The sequence below is a fragment of the Giraffa tippelskirchi genome, chromosome 11 (assembly GCF_054371585.1).
Source record: "Giraffa tippelskirchi isolate mGirTip1 chromosome 11, T2T-mGirTip1v1.2.pri, whole genome shotgun sequence".
Taxonomy (NCBI): Eukaryota; Metazoa; Chordata; class Mammalia; order Artiodactyla; family Giraffidae; genus Giraffa; species Giraffa tippelskirchi.
The window spans coordinates 66,933,185-66,952,511 of record NC_137285.1 but is presented as its reverse complement, the minus strand read 5'-3'; the positions used below and the strand labels follow the sequence as shown (position 1 = coordinate 66,952,511).

The 19,327-nt window shown below is 38.3% G+C and overlaps 1 protein-coding gene across 1 annotated transcript; it reads right to left on the bottom strand.

Moving 5' to 3' along the window:
• Positions 1-7,681: 7,681 nt before the first annotated feature.
• On the bottom strand, positions 7,682-12,897 carry LOC145526946 (uncharacterized). Its single transcript, XM_081543934.1, has 2 exons — positions 12,673-12,897; positions 7,682-10,782 (listed from the first exon to the last, which is right to left on the bottom strand). The coding sequence occupies exon 2, from the start codon at positions 10,605-10,607 to the stop codon at positions 9,114-9,116; it is 1,494 nt and encodes a 497-aa protein (XP_081400060.1). The 5' UTR covers positions 10,608-10,782; positions 12,673-12,897; the 3' UTR covers positions 7,682-9,113.
• Positions 12,898-19,327: the final 6,430 nt, after the last annotated feature.

Below are 19,327 nucleotides of genomic sequence, written 5' to 3'. Positions count from 1 at the left end.
AAATAAAACAAAGAAGTACTACATGATTCAGCAATAGTACTCCTATGCATATTCTTAATAGGTGGAAATAGGTATTCAAACAAAAACTTGTACACAAATATTTGTAGTATATATAGTTGCAATGGCCAAAAGGCCCATTAACGGAGGAGTGAATAAGCAAAATGCAGTTTTTAGCTATTGAAAGGAATGAAACACTGATACATGCTGCAACATAGATGAACCTGGCAAACATGCTCATAAAAGAAGTCAGATACAGAAGGTTCATATTTTATTGACATGAAATACACAGAATAGGCAAGTTCACCATGAGAGCAATTAGCATTTGCCAGAGGCTGTGGGGAAGAGGGAATGGGGAATGACTGCTTTGATGGGCATGAAGTTTTCATTTGGAACAATGGAAAAGTTCTGAAACTTAGTAGTCTGGTGACAATCATCTACCATTGTGAATGTATATATGGTCACCGAACTGTAGACTTAAAAAAGGTCCAAAAGATGAATTGTATGCTGTGTGTATTTTGCTTGCATGTGTGCGTGCTCAGTATAGTCCAACTCTTTGTGATCCCATGGACTCTCACCTATCAGGCTCCTCTGTCCATGAAATTCTCCAGCCAAGAATACTGGAATGGGTTGCCATTTCTTACTCCAGGGGATCTTCCTGACACAGGGATCAAATTCGCCTCTCCTGAATCTCCTGCATTGGCAGGAAGATTCTTTACCACTAAGCCACCTGGAAAGTTATGTGTATTTTGTGTATGTGGTGTGAAAAGTAGCTCAGTTCTGTCCTACTCTTTGTGACCCCATGGACTGCAGCCTGCCAGGCTCCTCTGTCCATGGAATTCTCCAGGCCAGAACACTGGAGTGAGTAGCTGTTCCCTTCTCCAGGGGATCTTCCCAACCCAGGAATCGAGCCCAGGTCTCCCACACTGCAGGCAGATTCTCTACCATCCGAGCTACCTTTAGCACAGTTTAAAAAGAAAGTTAAGAAGTGAAAGAATTTAGCTCTAGGTAAAGACAGACTATCATTCTTGAGAATGTTTTAACCATAAGAGAAGTCACAGAGAAAAGATTTATAGATTTGATGTAAAGGAAAACAACTGGTGTCCTAGAAACTGAATATAAAAGAAATATCACTATAAAGGTATAATAAGAATATTTTAACACACACATACACATACATGCACACACACACATACACAGCCCCAAACCACCCCAGTCACTACAAAAAATATTCTAAAGAATGCTTTCAATCACTTTTTCAGATGAAAAAGTGACTGCTGATGGATTATGCCCTAAATTGAATTCTTAAGAAGCAGCCCTTACAATGAGGTTGTCAGAAACCTTTCCACAAGTAACTTCTAGAACCAGAGAATGTCATAGTGAATTCTATCAAAACATCATGGTACAAGTAATTCCACAACTCATTTATTGCAGTGGTATAACATTGAAATAAAACACAAGTCTGATGATACATAAAAATGAAAAGACATATCAATATTATCCATGAAGATGGAATCCTGAACAAATCAGTTAATCCAATAATATATAAAAGATAGTTTCCAAAAATTAGTTAGCTTTGTCTCAAGAAAACAAATTTACCTTAATATTAAAAAGAAATTACTCAATGAAATACCTATGTTCACAAGGTAAACTGTGACCATCCCAGCACTTGCATCAAAATTTCTTAGTAAAATCCAAAATGCATTCAGAAGCAAAACAACTTGTAGAAAAGTAAGGATAAGCATTGTATCTGCTTAACCTAGTAAAAGTAATTATAACCCTTGGTCCATAACCACCCTGTATAATGGTTAAACCCTGTGAACTTACTCTTTCTGAGCAGGAAGAAAACAGGGTAACTTTTCATCATCTTTGTACCAGAGGAGATGATCCACAAAACAGGGCAAGAAAAGGACTAGCATAAGTTTGGGGAAGGAAGAAACATATTTTCCCCATTAGGTGTCATTATTTTATGTATATTAAGTCCAAAGAACCTCGGGTTTAAAAAAATAGAAGTAAGAGAGCTTCACAAGTGGATAAAAATATCACTATATAATAAGCAATAAATTTGTTGATGTCAGAAACAAGCTCTATTTCTATATACTATAAGTTTAAGGTTGAGATACTCTCTAAATAGCATAGAAATATCAAGCAACTATAAATACAAAGACAAAAGACATGAGAGCACTAAGAGAAAAAGTATAAGACTCTGTTAAGAAATATTAAAGTCCTAAATACCTGTTAAAATACCTTATATTCAGAGACTCAAAGCTATAATATGTTAGTGATGACAAGTTTCAGAAGTAATATTCGAATATTACATAATGCAAACTATTTCTGAAAAATGATTATTCCAACTATAGAATGATATGCACAATGTCAAGAATAGTCAAATAAATTTGTAAGAAGGAGAATGTGTAAATAGTTGTTTTAGGAGATATCAAAATAAATAATTATAAAGCTAAATCATTAAATACAATGATTTTGGCCCAGGAGATCCCTATGAAACACAGTAGAATTCCTGGAAATCAACCTACACATTTTCCCAGTCCTGATATATGATGAAGGAAGTAAAGTGGGAGAAGAGTCTTTCACAAAAACGATGTTCTTTTCCACAAACGATCTTAGATATTTCTGATATAATGCAATTATTTTATCAGAAAATGCGCTGAACATCTATTTTATACAAACAAATCTATTAAATATTTTGGAATTAATATAGAGAATATCTTCAAGAGTTTAGGCCAGATACATTTTTCTCAAATGTTTAAAAAAAGAAATACAAATAAAAATATTTTTAAAATTTGACCATGTTACAATTAATATAAAGTGAATGTAATAACCAGTCCTATGGAGGAGGAAAGCCTGGCGTTTTGCAGTCCATGGGGTCACAGAGTCAGACATGACTTAGCAACTGAACAGCAACAACAGTGGAGGAGGAAGATATCTGCCACAACAAAATTGCAAATTCTGGTATGCAGCTGTATTAGGATAAGCAAAATTTAGTTAGGATAAAAGATGATAGAATTAAGTATAAACCAAAGGACAAGGGAAAGAAAAACAAAAGGATGACAAATACTCTTCTGAAAATAGATGATGGTGGAGAAGATCATGGAAACAGCAGAAATACTGTAATTAGTAGCAGAAAGAAAAAAGAGTGATATACATTGCAGAAGTAGATAAAAGGAAGAATGAAGAAAATGACTTGAAATATTAATTGGTAGGAAAAATCATTGAATATATACTTAAACAAAAACTCTAAAAAACGAACGCATGCAAGTTGAAGAGAAAATGCCACCAAGAAAAGAGATAAGGAATAAAAATAGAATAGGGATTAAGACACACTCTTAAAGTGTAAAGGACAAAGAAAAAAATAATAAAAGAAAATGGGCAAAAAGGTTACCCAATTAATAGATGACATATTTTGATCTATAATCAAGTATACAGAATTATGTTAATTACACAGAAGAGTTTTTTTTTGAAAATGAACAAAAATTAAAGAAGAGAAATGGAAATGACCAAAGAAGCCAAGAAAGAAATTTTAAGAGAAAAGAATTCAAGAAAAGGGGAATTACTAATAGAATAGAAAGCAAAAATAAACTGAAGAAATTTTAAAAGTTGATGTAGTAAAACAACAATGTAATCATACCATAAAAATTTTTTTATAAGACCAATACAAAGAAGAAATTGAAATGAGGGGATGTAAGAGATAGGATCGTGAGTTTAGATTTGGAAAGAGGAGAATAGAATGAGTAGGAGAGATTCTAGAAAAGTCTGAGTATCTCCTTGCAGCCCTGAGACCACAATCACAACAGCATCCTTACCAAAGCTGGTCTCAGTGGCCCGGTGATGGCAGGTTAACTCTCACTCGCTGCACTGAAATGCAAAGACAGGCAGCCAGAGTTATGGGGAAGGGGCTGTGTGATTTCATCTCCACCTGGGCACTAACTTGTTTGTTATCCAAAGTGGAAATGGCCTTGAGTACAGGGACTCACTCTGGCACGCCCAGGGGAGCCTAAATTGCCCTCTCTGACGCCATGTGTCTCCTGTTAGTTATTCATCATTTTCAAGTGTGCCATTACCTTCTGAGGTAATAGATTGTTCCTGAGTTGGACTAAGCTTGGTAATTATTCCTCAGGGTTCTAGAACTATGCCAAGAAGATAATCATAAGTTAATTCTCTCAGCTGACAAAAATTACGTCAATATTCAGTGTTACACTGGTCACCATGTATCATCCTTGAGGCTGGAGCAGTGACTCTTCAGAGCTGAATTTCAGGTTTCTGAAATTGCCGTATAAAACGAATGTATTGCTTTATCTTGTTCAATGACCAAACTAATTTTTATTTGCATTTGCAGTATAAAACATTGATATAATTTATGCAGTTTCAAACCCATGAAAAATTTCCATTTTATAATGTAAGCCTTTTATTTTTAAATAAATGTATTCACAGGAAGTTGTAAAAATAGTCCAGAGAAGTCCCATTAACCTTTCCCAATGTTGCATCTTTCATAATTATAATATAAAATTTTTTATTGATGTAATATGCATGTATAGTCATATAATTTTGTCACCTGTGTAGATTTGTGTAACCATCATCTCCATCAAGATGCAAAGCTGGGGGTCCGGTGGTTAAGACTTGGGCTTTCACTGCCATGGACCTGGATTCTCTACCTGGTCAGGAAACTAATATCCCACAAGCTGCAGTGTAGTCACACAAAAATATGAAACTCTTCCATCCACACAAAGTTTTCCTTCATGCTACCTCTTATTCACTACAATTTAGTTTTTTCAAGAACATTATCTAAATATAATCATATCATTTTGCCACATGTGATCTTAGGGGATTTGCGTTTATCACATAACATTATTCTTTGGATCCATCCAAGCTGTTGCACATTTCAAGAGTTCAATCCTTCTGCTTTCCTAGGGTTAAGTTTGCTCTTCTTTTTCTACACCTTTAAGGAGTAAAGTTATTTGCTGGATTGGGAGCTTTCTTTTTTTTAAAAAAAAAAAAATCATATTTACCCTTATGAATTTCTCTCTGAGACTTCTTTGTTGTTTTGCACAAGTTTTGGTGTTCTCTTTTTCATTCGTCTCAAAGTATTTTCTACTTTTTTTCTTTTGGTAAAACGTACCTTATACAAAATTTCCCACCTTGCTCATTTTTTCGTGTACGTTTCAGTGGTATTGAATATATTCATGAGGCTGTGTTACTATCACTAGCATCCACCTCCTGAAGGATGGAAGTCTTTTTTATCTTATGAAAAACTCTATACCCACCACAGGCATTGTTGTTGTTTATTCGCTCTTTGTGTCCGACTCTTTGCAACCCCATGGACTGCAGCACACCAAGCTTCCCTCTCCTTCACCATCTCCCAGAGTTTGCTCAAACTCATGTCCATTGAGTCAGTGATGCCATCCAACCATATTGTCTTCTGTCGTCCCCTTCTCCTCCTATCTTCAATCTTTCCCAGGATCAGGGTCTTTTCCAACGGGTCGGCTCGCCACATCACGTGCCCAAAATACTGGCGCTTCAGCTTCAGCAGCAGGCCTTCCAAAGAATATCCAGGGTTGATTTCCTTTAGGATTGACTGGTTTGATCTCCTTGCTGCCCAAGGGACTCTCAAGAGTCTTATCCAACACCACAGTTTGAAAGCATCAGGTCTTTGGTGCTCAGCCTTCTTTACAGTCCAACTCTCACATGCATCCATGACTACTGGAAAAACCATAGCTTTGACTATATAGACCTTTGAGGGCCAAGTAATGGCTCTTTTTAATATGTTGTCTAGGTTTGTCATAGCTTTTCTTCCAAGTTTAATTTCATGACTGCAGTCACCAACCACAGTGATTCTGTAGCCCAGGAAAATAAAGCGTGCTACTTTATTTTATATCTAGCTTGTACATCTGGAAGTTCTCAGTTCACATTCTATTGAAGCCTAGCTTGGAGAATTTCGACCATTACTTTGCTAGCATGTGAAATGAGGGCAGTTGTGCAGATGTTTAAGCTGGATTTAGAAAAGGCAGAGGAACCAGAGATCAACTAACCCTTTCTTTGGAATTGGAATGAAAACTGACCTTTTCCAGTCTTGTGGCCACTGCTGAGTTTTCCAAATTTGCTGACATATTGAGTGCAGCACTTTAATGGCATCATCTTTTAGGATTTGAACTAGGTCAGCTCCATCACTTCCACTAGCTTTATTTATAGTAATGTTTCCTAAGACCCACTTGACTTCACACTCCAGGATGTCTGGCTCTAGGTGAGTGACCACACCATCGTGGTTATCTGGGTCATCAAGAACAATTTTTGTACGATCCTTCTGTGTATTCTTGCCACTTCTTCTTACTATGCTCTGTTTCTATAAAGTCCATATAATTTCTGTCCTTTATTGTGCCCATCTTTGCATGAAATATTCCCTTAGTATATCTAATTTTCTTGAAGATATCTATAGTCTTTCCTCTGTTTTTTTTTTTTTTTTTTTTTTTTTGCTTTTTTCACTCAAGAAGCTTTTCTTATCTCTGCTTAGGTGACATGCCTACTTTAGTCCAGTGGCCATTCCTGGTGGCACGCAGAGTTTGGCAGGCCCAAACCCTGTCCTTACTACTGAGAAAAGGAAGCACTGTAACAGATCTCCAAGCACTGTCCTCAGGAAGGTTTTTGTTGTTGTTGTTGTTGTTTTGAGGAAAGTAGGCCTCCCAGGTTGCCCAGTGGTAAAGAATTCACCTACCGATACAGGAGACACAGGAGATGTGGGTTTGACCCCTGGGTCAGGAAGATCCCCTGGAGAAGGAAATGGGAATCCATTCCAGTATTCTTGCCTGGAAAACCCCATGGACCAAGAAGCCTGGAGGGTTACAGTCCATGGGGTTGCTGGGAGTTGGCCAGGACTGAATGACTTAACATGGGGTTCAGAGCAGTTAAGTAAACTACAAAGCTCGCACAACAAGAAAGTGATTATATGTCACTCATGTATGAATTTGCTAATATTTTGTTGAGACTTTTGTTTCGTGTTCATGAGAGATATTGCCTGCAATTTTATTTTCTTGTTATGTGCTTGTCTAGTTGGGTATCAGGGATGTGCTGGGCTCCAAAATGCCTTGGGAAGTATTCCCACCTTTATTTTCTAAAAATGATCAACCACACTCAGTGCAACTTCCAGCCCTGAAATAGTGAGTACTTTGAGGGGGAGGCAGCAGTAATTGAGATTTGGGTCCTCAATTATTTGGGTCCCACAATTACAACAAAAGAGCCAGAAAGGACAAAGAATGGAGTTCACGCAGTTCTAGTGGTTAGTGTTGGTTGGTGTAGGAGGGAAGACAGCCATGCATGGACACAGGGTCAGGAAGTTTCCCCAGGCCTCCAGACTGGACATTGTGTCCTTTTTGTGTGGAAAGGAGCCAGGTAGTAAAAGTCCTACACATTCTGACTTTGTTTCCTTCAGATGACCCTCTCTCTATTCCTCAGTTCTCTTATAGGTAGGTTCTGCCTCCCTCCCACCTGGATCAGCTTCTCACAGATATATCCAGGCTGGATTGTAGAAATAAAACACATTAATTCTTCCAGAGAAAGTGAAAAATAGGAACAAACCCAACTCAGCATATGTCGGAGTCCAGCTCCAAGCAGCCAGGGAATCAGCTTGAAGGGATGAGCAGTGTCGGCGGAGGATGATGCAGCCTCTGACTCAAAGTGTGGGACTGCATGTTTATTTCAAGCACCAGATTTTCTTTTATACTTTTACAAAAGCATTAGGTCAGAGGTTTGCCATCTTCAGTTCCCCCTCGCCCAGATTTACTGTCTCCATAAATCATTGTTGCCCTTCAGAGTTCCCTCTTAAGTGTCCTTGTGATTACATTGTAACTCATGTTTGTCTCTGGGCTGCATACCACATTCCTCAGTTTATTTCTCATCTTTCTAAATCCTGCTAGCCCCTAGTATCCTAAGCTCATTATCTCCTAAAAAGACTTCTAGCTATTAGTATCTCTAAAATTCCTAGTCTCTATAAGCTATAGTAAAATATGCCAACACTACAACATTCCTTAAACTTTTAGCTTCTAACTATTCTTAATTATTCCTAAACCCTAAACTCGGCAAACTTCTTTGGCCATAAACATTTCCCTCCCAAGCAGGTCTCAGATAACAATCTTTCCCATGCCCTCAAGCTGCAGCCTATGTGCTCATCCTGGAACATTCTTTGTAAAGATCCTTGAACAAATGTCAATAGTCAACTTTATGGATTATTTCCTGGGCATAACAGCAGACGGCTTTGTGCTTTCTCATGCTCCTCACAAGAACAATAAGCACCTTGCCATTCTTTCCAGCTAACTCAACCGGAGGAAGGAAAGGACAAGTCAGAATCACAAGACCTAACTCCTTCATCCCAGGACCATGCCTGCGGGATGAGGAGAGGGGCTTGGGACCGTGCCTCCATTTTGTCAGTAATGCCTAACGTGGCTCCCGACATCTCCCCCTTTCTTATTTTTTAGAGCATAAGTGTGAAACTCAGTAGATAAAGCAGAAACACTTCAGTTGTGTATTCTGAAAAGGCACGGGGCTAATAGACAAATCAGAACCAATAGGCATAAGCATATGGCTGCATTAATCATTATTGTAAAAAAGTATCCATGGGAAAGATATCCCTCCAGATTTTTAAAAAGGGAATTAGAAAGCCATTGAGAGGAAAAGTCAGACTCTGCCTGCTTCATATTTTGAATATCCTGATGTAACTTAGAAATATCAATACTAAAATCTGAGTGATTCCAAACGCCTAAAATATGATTCCTAATGCGTTCCCAAGAATGCATGGAATCATTCACTTCTAGAGGGGTAATGCACATCCATTTAAATTCAGCATGGCACCTTAAAGACAACTTAATTTTTAAATTTGTAATTTCTTGCCCTTTAAGCAGGACTGCTTCTTCTAAAGCATTGACCTTATTTTCTATCTTCCTATCTATAATTTCCTGTGTAGTAAGAGCCACGGAGACATTTTTGGACAGGTGATCGACAAATGAGGCAGTATGTACTTCTTTTGACAGGGCAACAGCAGAAACTGTAACTGAAGCAATTATGGCAATCAAGGCAGTTATTCCCACAAGCAGAGTTGTACTGAATCTCTTAGGTCAAGAAATTAAGCCATTAAATTCATACAAAACTTTTGATGTATAATCATCAAACCATTGTCCCTCTAATTTTACAGTAACCATCAAATATGGTGGTTGCTTTACAATCATCACAGCCTTATAATTACTATAATCATTCCCATCAACACAATTTGATATAAAACAATTCACACATTCAACATTATAAACAGTTTCGCCTTTAAAAACTCCCAAATCATTCCGATTTTTGGCCAACAGAAAGGCATAGGGAGAATGTACGCAGGCCCGTACAATATATCTTTGTTCATTTAAAGGTCTGTGTAAAATCACAGGTGTCATAGCAGCCAATGCTCTCCATAATTCTGGTTGCATGGGACCTGTTCCATCGAAACTCACTAAAGGAGGAACCCATCCATTAACATACCACCCAGTAATTGCTAAAGGATAAGGGATAAATGAATCATTCCATATGGATCTATAAGATTCTTCAAAAATTAAATTCAATCGTTGATCCAAAAGGTAGGGGCACCCCCATTCAATCAGAAAATGTCTGGTGGCAACGATGGGAATAAATAACTTTAGGGCATACATGCATTCTTTCCAACCAGGAAAGCCAGTAATTCTGCTTATGCTTTCCCAGGCCTGTAGTCCTTGTTCATCAGAATCCGGGGTCGGGGTTGGGGGGTGGAGTGTACAGTTCGGAAAGGCCTTTAAATGAGGAGCTGCCTGTTTTATGGCATCATATTGTTTTTCTTGTTCCCCCGGCATCAGCAGCTGTAAGGACCAAAAGTCTCTCTTGCCATTGCTTCTCAGAGAATCAGTAAGCATGCCTTTCAAGGAAGTTCTAACACATCCATTCAAAACCAGAACTGATCCTAGTAAGGAGGAAGGTATGACAAAGCAAATACGTGGATAAATGGGCACGCCTGAAAAATTGAAGGGAGTGCTGACCACCATATTAGGATAGATGGAAGCCTCGCCCAAAAGATGAGTATCATTAACAAAAACACGAATGGGCTCATTCATCCAATCTACAGGCTGAAAAGAAGGTGGATTAGGCAAATAGGCCCAATGAACTTTTTCTGTGTTGGAGGGCCTCGGCTGACAAGCCAACACAGCAAGCATAGCCACAAACATTATCATAGGAGTGGCCTCATATTTCCCCCTTTCTATTAATTCTTCAGCCTGCTGAGCGAGGTGTTTCAGCTGACCCCATGTTGGCACCGTGCTGGGGGTAGTTGCTTGAGTACGATGACGGCGACGAGGTGGAGCAGAATACGGTTGGACTCGATCAGCATGTCTCTCTTGAAGCGCCAGGTGCCTGAAGCAATATACTAGCAGTGAAGCCTCGGGTGAAGGGTCACTCGCCCTTCGGCTTCTCCTTGGTTCCCTCAGGTCCGGACTCGACGAGCTTCTGATCTCCCCATTTTCCCTCGGTCTCGGACTCCAGGATTCCGGGGATCTCAGTGACCTCAGGGGTCTTTGTGATCTTGGAGATCTCATGGGGCTGGACATGTCTAATCAGTCTGTTAGGAATCCAAACAGGAGAAGTGGAATCCTGCGGAAACACACAAGCATACCTTCTCCCGCAAGTTAACAGCGCATCTGGCCCTTTCCACTCTCCGGTAAGGAGGTCTTTCCACTTGACCAAGTCGCAGCCCCTTCAGGAATCCAGTCTGCCCCTGTGTGTCTACATTTAAATGATTAATTACAAACAAAGCATGGTGTAGAACATGATGTGGAGAGGAATACTTAAATTCTACCTGTCTTAATTTAGCTATCTGATTTTTTGAAGTCTGGTGCGCCCTTTCCACTATGGCCTGGCCTTGGGGATTATAAGGTATTCCTGTTGAATGCACTATAGAAAATTGTTGACAAAATCTCTTAAAGGCAGCAGAAGTATAAGCTGGGGCATTATCTGTTTTTATCTGTTCAGGGAGTCCTATTTGGGCAAAGCATTGAAACAAGAGCTGAATTACATCTTTTGCTCCTTAACCTGATCTGGCAGAAGCTATAATAACAGGAGAAAAGGTATCCATGACAACATGCACAAAGGACAGTTTCCCAAAGACCGGGGTGTGAGTTACGTCCATTTGCCAGAGAGCGTTAGGCCTAAGGCCTCGGGAGTTTACTCCTAATGGTAGACATGGATTAGATGTTGGGCAGTTTGGACCTAACTTAACTATTTGTCTAGCTGCCTCCCTAGGGATATGAAACTCATACCTTAAACCAGCTGCATTTTGATGGTGAATTTTGTGAGAATTTTTAGCCTTGTCAATCTTTGCATGTAAGTTTAAAGCAATTACTTTAGTTAATGCATCTGCCAAAGCATTTCCCTCATGTAAAGGGCCGGGCAAGCCAGAATGGGTCCCATTCTAATATGTCCCACAAAATATTTCTTATCTCTATGCTTAATCTCTTTCTGTAAATGGAATAACAAGGAGAAGATAGTAGTCTTATTTTCCGAAATATTAGCAGTCTCAATATGAGGGAACAACCCTACAATATATCGGGAGTCAGTCAAAAGATTGAAGGCGTGGTCTCTCAAATGTTGAAAAGCCCAAATAACTGCTCTTAACTCAGCTCTTTGGGCAGATGTCTCTACAGTTACCTGAACATGGGATTTTCCATTAATAATTGTGACTGTTTTACCATGGTAAATCATTGTCACCATTTTTCCAACAGCATTTGGTCACTTTGCATCTCTGCATCACAGTTTGGTAATTCTCACATTGTTACTGTCACAAAAATGTTACAGCTTGCTGAAGGTTCAGATGATGTTAGCATTTTCTAGTAATAAAGTGTTGCTTAATTAAAGTATGTATATTATTTTGTTAGATACAATGCTACTGCACATGTAAAAGATGATAGTGTAAATATAACTTTTATATGCACTGGGAAACCAAAACATTCCTATGACTCACTTCATTGTGATAATCACTTGATTGTGGTGTCTGGAATTGAAACTACAACATCTCTGAGATGTGCCTGTAGTTTTGACCACTGTGCTTCATCTACAAACTGCATATATTTATATTTTGCTTATTTTGGGAAGATCCCCTGGAGAAGGGAAAGACTGCCCACTCCAGTATTCTGGCCTGGAGAATTCCATGGACTGTATAGTCCATGGAGTCACAAAGAGTCAGACACAACTGAACGACTTTCACTTCAGTTGCTTTTTTAAAGCTGAAATTTAATATTTCAATAGGTATAAAAATCAAGATTCAAAATTTAAAAGGTAGAAGGGGAGATACAATGAAGTTTCATTTTGACTTAATCCCCCTTCTCAGAGGTAAAAGAGATATTAGTTTTTACAGTTTTAGCACAGGACATATATAAGGAAAATACACACATATCTCCTTTTTACACATACAGTAGCATACTATCTAGTCTGTACCCTGTTTTTACTCAAAAACATATATAGACATTATTGTTCTTCAGTCAGCAGAAGGCTGCCCTTGTCCTTTTTGATGGTATTATTTAACCATTCTTCACCTGATGGATATTTAATTTGTATCCTAATTTGGGTTAAAACAAATAATCATTCAGTTAATGCTTTTATAACAGTGTGAGTATATACCTGGGATGAATTCCTGTAAGTGGTATTGCTGGGTCAAGATTGTTATCCACTCAATCATGTCCAACTCTCTGTGATTCCATGGACTGTAGCCCACCAGGCTCCTCTGTTAATGGAATTTTCCAGGCAAAAACACTGGAGTGGGTTGCTCTTTTCTTCTCCGGGGGATCTTCTTGACCCAGGGATCAAATCCGGGTCTTCCGCATTGGGAATAGATTTTTTTACCATCTGAGTCAGAGGACATATGCAATTGTGATTTTGACAGATATTTTAAAATTTGCTTTCTACAATTACAGGTTCCAAAGGGACAGAAACATGCTTGTTTCCCACACCCTTGTTCACAGAGGAGTAACACGTTCACATATCTGGCTTGCTGTCACAGTGGAGGTCGGTTTGCATTTTTTCTTATGACAGATTTGTCATCTTTTCAAAGGCTTATAAAGCATTTGTTTCCTTTTCTGTATACGTTGTTCATATACTTGGCCCTTTCTGTGGCAGTCATTCTTTTTCTGTTAGAGAATTCTGCTCTTAGTCTGTGTAAGGGGAATTATCCACCCCGCCCCAACCCCATGTGTCTTCTCTCCTCTTACACGTCAAACAATTCTGCGATGTCAGCTGGGCATCCCACAATTTGTGATTCTGAAACCACTTACTTGGAGACATAGCATCAGCTCCCACAGGTTTAAGGGTCCAGTTGCACAAAGCTGCTGCCCCCAATTCCATTCCCACACACTTGGGAAACCATCATAAGCCTAGGCTGTCACTTGTGCTTCCCAAAACCCACTCTTTGGTTTCCTTTAATTTCCTGGAGCAGTTCATAGAGCACAGGAAAACACTTTATTTACTATTAATACATTTCCAGGTTACTCTAAAAGGAATAACTTGGGAACAGACAGATGGAAAGGATGTGTGGGAAGGGGCACAGAGCTCCCTTCTACCCATTTCTGGGCACAGCACCCCCTCCAACCTCCAAGTGCTCACCAAGAACACCTGGGCCCCATCCTTTGGGGTTTTATGGAGGCACAAATGAGTAAATCGTTGGCCACTGGTGACTGAGTCAACCACAATCCTCTGTCTCTCCCCGGAGGCTGGTAGAGAAGGGGCTGGAAGCTCCAGTCCTCTGATCACCTGCTTGCTTTCCAAGGCATCAAAACCCAATCCTTAGGGTCTTTCCAAGAGTCACCTTTGGAACATCAGCTCAACTGCAGTTGAAAGGGGCTTGTTATCCTTCCACTTCAATACCTTTGGAGCTATTCAAGAAATGATGACAACAGACCAAATATTATAACAAGATGTTCCCGTTGGTCTTATCACATAGGAAATTTCAAGGGTTTTAGATGTGACAGGGTCAATTTCTAGGCAGGTTGATAAGATGTCTGGGGTTCCCGAGGAGGAGAGAGTGGTCTGGGGCTCTCAAGGAGGAGATAGGAGCCTGGAATTCCCAAGGAGGAGAAGAGGACAAACTTTTTCCTACCTTCCTTAGTCTTAGTCACATAAAACTTTTTGTTTTTTTCTTTAAGCCCAGAGCTGATGATTACACAACAAAACAACTCAGCTTAAGCTCTGTACTAAGGATTATATATAACAACAATGTATCCTGCTTAAGGACATGATTTTCCTTCTTGAGAACCTTCTAACTAATCCTGTTATCTTAAAATGTATATTATAGGAGTGGGTCTGGTAAGATCTTTCTATTGCTAGTTCCAATCCTGTCATTTTAAAATGTAAATTGTGGGAGTAGACCCACTAGTAAGACCTTTGAGACAGTCTTTTGATTTATTGTAATAACTAATTAAAAAGCATATGAAAAGTATTTAAAGTATAAAAGCACTCTCTGTCCCCCTTCTGATGTCTATGTCAGAAGCTTTCTCTGTCCTTTTTTATACTTTAATAAAACGCTGCTACACAAAAGCTCTTGAGTGATCAAGCCTAGTTCGTGGTCCCAAGGCTATATCTTCAGAGATCATGAATTTGACATCATTCACAGTAAGCTATCAGGTGTTCTGTGCCAAATATATATTTCTTAATCATAACTCAAATTCTTAGCCTATGACTTGAATTGTAGATAATTTTTACCCAGTTTCTTATTTGTCCTAAAACTGTTGCCATGATCGCCTTACAACAGTTTTTTCCCGAGGGAAAGTTTTAATTTCTATGCAGTTAAATATATCAGGCTTTTCACTTATGGCTTCTATGCCAATCCTAAAGGTCTTAGATTTCACCTCTCTAAAATGATTGTAAAAACATAATCATTGTTTATTTCTAATATGTTGATAGTTTCATTTTAAAACATTAATTTTTGAATTACCTGGATTTAGAAGCTATGAATTCTAAGATAGAGATAATAACCTAAGTTTTTTCTTTGGTGCTTTACCCAGTGGTTTTAATATCATTTAGTGATTGAGCTAGCCTTTCTGTGGTGATTTTAAGTATCAGAATTTATATACTAAATTTCCATACACACTTTGGGCTATTTCTTTATTTCCTATTCCATCCCTCTGATCTGATTATTAATGGACAGTATTTAACTGCTGCTGTTATTATAATAATGAGCCCAGTTTTCTATAGCATTAGTCCTCTCATAGATTGCCTGGACAAAAACAGACATGTTTATGGTGTCAAGACTCTGAGGACATGCCATGCCTTTTCAAGTCTTCTTTTGTAACTTTTAGTAATGTTCTTAAGTTTTCTTCAAAAAGATTTGGATTATTTAATCTTTTTTCATTTGTATTACAGATGAGGACTTTTCTTCAATTGTATCTTCTAATTGGTACTTATCTGTATAAAGCAATGCATTTTTATATGTTAAGTTTTCACCCAGCTATCTTACTGAATGCTACTATTTCTATTGTTTTCCAGGAATTCCAAAAGCATATTTATATACTCACAGGTAGCAAAAACATAAAATTCTTTTTGTGGTTGTCCAGTCACTGTAATTCTTTTCTGTTTCATTAAAGCAAATATTGATTAGAAATTATTATGGGGGAAAAAAAGACCACCATTCAAAGAGAGGGTCTGATCTAGGCAAGATGTATGAACCAAGTACCTATTATGGTCTTGTGAAAATGTCCTTCCTATGTTTATTTTTATCTATATATATATATATATTTTTTAGTTTATTTTCTATTTTTTAACATTACAATATTGTATTTGTTTTGCCATACATTGACATGAATCCACCATGGGTGTACATGTTTTCCCCTTCCAGAACCCCCCTTCCACCTCCCTCCCCATCCCATCCCTCCAGGTTATCTATATTTTTTAATAACAGTTTTCCTAGTAGGATTTTTGGAGTTTTCCTGGTATTCAATCATATTATTCAATCCTAAAAGATGATGCTGTTAAACTGCTACACTCAATATGCCAGCAAATTTGGAAAACTCAGCAGTGGCCACAGGACAAAAAAGGTCAGTTTTCACTCCAAAATCAAAGAAAGGCAATGCCAAAGAATGTTCAAACTACTGTACAATTGAACTCATCTAAAACGCCAGCAAAGTAATGCTCAAAATTCTTCAAGCTAGGTTTCAACAGTGCGTGAACCAAGAACTTCCAGATGTTCAAGCTGGATTTAGAAAAGACAGCAGAATCAGAGATCAAACTGCCAACATCCACTGGATCATAGAGAAAGCAAGAGAGTTCCAGAAAACCATCTATTCTGCTTCATTGACTAGGCCAAAGCCTTTGACCGTGTGGATCACAACAAACTGGAAAATTCTTAAAGAGATGGGAATACCAAACCACCTGACCTGCCTCCTGAGAAATCTATATGCAGGTCAAGAAGCAATAGTTAGAACTAGACATGGAACAACAGACTGGTTCCAAATAGGAAAAGGAGTACGTCAAGGCTGTATATTTTCACCCTGCTTATTTAACTTATATGCAGAGTACATCATGAGAAATGCTGGACTGGATGAAGCACAGGCTAGAATCTAGACTGCAGGGAGAAATATCAATAACCTCAGATATGCAGATGACACCACCCTTATGGTAGAAAGTGAAAAGGAACTAAAGAGCCTCTTGATGAAGATGAAAGAGGAAAGTGAAAAAATTAAAACTCAACATTCAAAAAATTAAGATCATGGTGTCTGGTCCCATCACTTCATGGCAAATAGATGGGGAAACAATGGAAACAGTGGCAGACTTTATTTTTTCAGGCTCCAAAATCACTGCAGATGGTGACTGCAGCCATGAAATTAAAAGATGCTTGCTCCTTGGAAGAAAAGCTATGACCAACCTAGACAGCTTGTTAAAAAGTAGAGACATTACTCTGCTGACGAAGATTCGTCTAGTCAAAATTATGTGCCGGGAGCCAGCCCACGAAATCCCACCCATGACAGAGTCATGAGGAAGAGGACTGATTTGAGCACGGCTTCTCAGCTCTCAGGGATTCTCGGAAGGCTGCCTCAGCGCTCACCTTGAAGATAATATCTGTCTTTCTGATGTTTGTTATAATAAATCTCTTCTTATTTTCCGTGACTTAGGCAAAAGGCCTTTCCTGATTCTCTTCTAAAATAGATCATTCTGAAACCTCAATCGACAAGGCCCCTGAACGGTAGCACCTTAATAAAATTATCTAGGATATAGAGTATGCTAATCTGAATTCCTCTTACTAGCATATTGGTTTGTTTAATAAATGTACCTGTGCCTTAGGAGCTAATGTGCTTGACTACTCCTTAAAAACAAAACAGCATTGAGAGCCTCCACACAAAAAGCCCCAGTGGGCACAGAGCCCTTTGTAAGAAAGAAAGGCTTGTTAAGCATTATAAGAAATGTTGCCTTATAAAACTGTTACTTAGTCTATATTTACTCATTATGCCTTTTATTCTTAACATATTTAGCCTATATAATGAAAACATAATAGTTAGAGATTTATATAAATAGAAGTTTAGCTTTAATACAAATAATAAGATGATTGTTAATTCAGCTGGTGATTTTGCTAAGCACTGACCTTGGCGCTACATTGTTTTCAGCTTGCTGTGCCATGACTTTATGGGACCACATTCTTCTCTGTTAGGCTCAAGGCATAAGATAGAGTACAGAAAACAGGTTTTACCTTGAAACTTTGAGTTTATGAATTCTTTCTTTGTCATAATCTGCTGTGCCTGTATTCTTTAAAAAATGTAACCCTGGTACTTTCTGTGCCTGATGCAAAAGTGTCCTGGCTGATCAACCCTTATCAATAAAAGAGTCACCAGATGTTAGCAGGCTTCAAAGCCAGAAGATGATGTAAACAACTTTAAACTTTTTGTAACTGAAAAACACAGTGTCCTGGTTCCAATAAGGGTTAAAACCTGCTGACCCATTGATTTGATTTGGCGTGACTCTACACTTTACATTTGTCTCTATGTACAACTAAAAATATAAAAGCTGCCCTGAAAACAATAAAGTCAGAAGACACTTGGAAATACCACGACTCGCTGTGTCTTCTCATTCTTATCGCCGAGGCCGTCCATCCTGAGGGAACCCTGACCAGCTGGAGCAGGTCTCCGGCAGTTATGGTTTTTCCAGTAGTCATGCATGGATGTGAGAGTTGAACCATAAATAAAGCTGAGCACAAAAGAATTGATGCTTTTGAACCGTGGTGCTTGAGAAGACTCTTGAGAGTCCCTTGGACTACAAGGAGGTCAAACCAGTCAATCCTAAAGGAAATCAGTCCTGAATATTCATTGGAAGAACTGATGCTGAAGCTGAAACTCCAATACTTTGGCCACCTGATGTGAAGAACTGACTCATTGGAAAAGACCGTGATGCTGCGAAACATTAAAAGCAGGAAGAGAAGGGGACGACAGAGGATGAGATGGTTGGATGATATCACCAACTCAATGGACATGAGTTTGAGCAAGATCCAGGAGTTTGTGATGGACAGGGAAGACTGGCATGCTGCAGTCGATGGGGTTGCAAAGAGTCAGACACGACTGAGCAACTGAACTGAACTGAATCATATAATCTGGAAGTAATGGTAATTTTCATTACTTTTTCCATCTATAAAGATCCATATACTTTTTCTCATCTGAATATTTTGTTGGAACCAACAGAATGATAATGTGTGGACATTTTTATCTTAATTCTAATGTTAATGGGAACATATCTGATGTTTTCTACTACCCTTGTCTGTTTTCTGTTGCATTCTTTTCAAAATGAAAATGTTAAATAAGCATGTTTGACTCATACATTGTAAATATTTTCCCCACATATTCTTAATTTTATATATGGCACCAGACATCTTCTATATCAGTGTATATGTGTACATATATATATATATATGTATATATATATATATATATACATAACATTATATGTATACATATACTTAATCCTCTGAAACTATTTCAGTGTATTATGAAATTTTTCACTCTTATAGTCATTACTGCCATGATTTTACATGTCTTTGTGCACTTCTGAATAATGTAGGAAAATGGTTGTATTTTTTTTACTTTTAAATCTTTGTCACATCTTAAATTAATATGTTACATTCCAGTCAGGGGAGAGAAAAAGTAAGTAAGTAAATTACATAATATGGAAGGTGAGAAGTGCAATGGGAGAAAAATAAACAAGATGTAGGGGCAGAAAAATCTTCTCTCCTTCCCTCCTTGTTTCTTTGACTGGTTTAATAATAGAATGGCTATAAGGCCATTAGATTAACAGAAGAAAAAAGTTT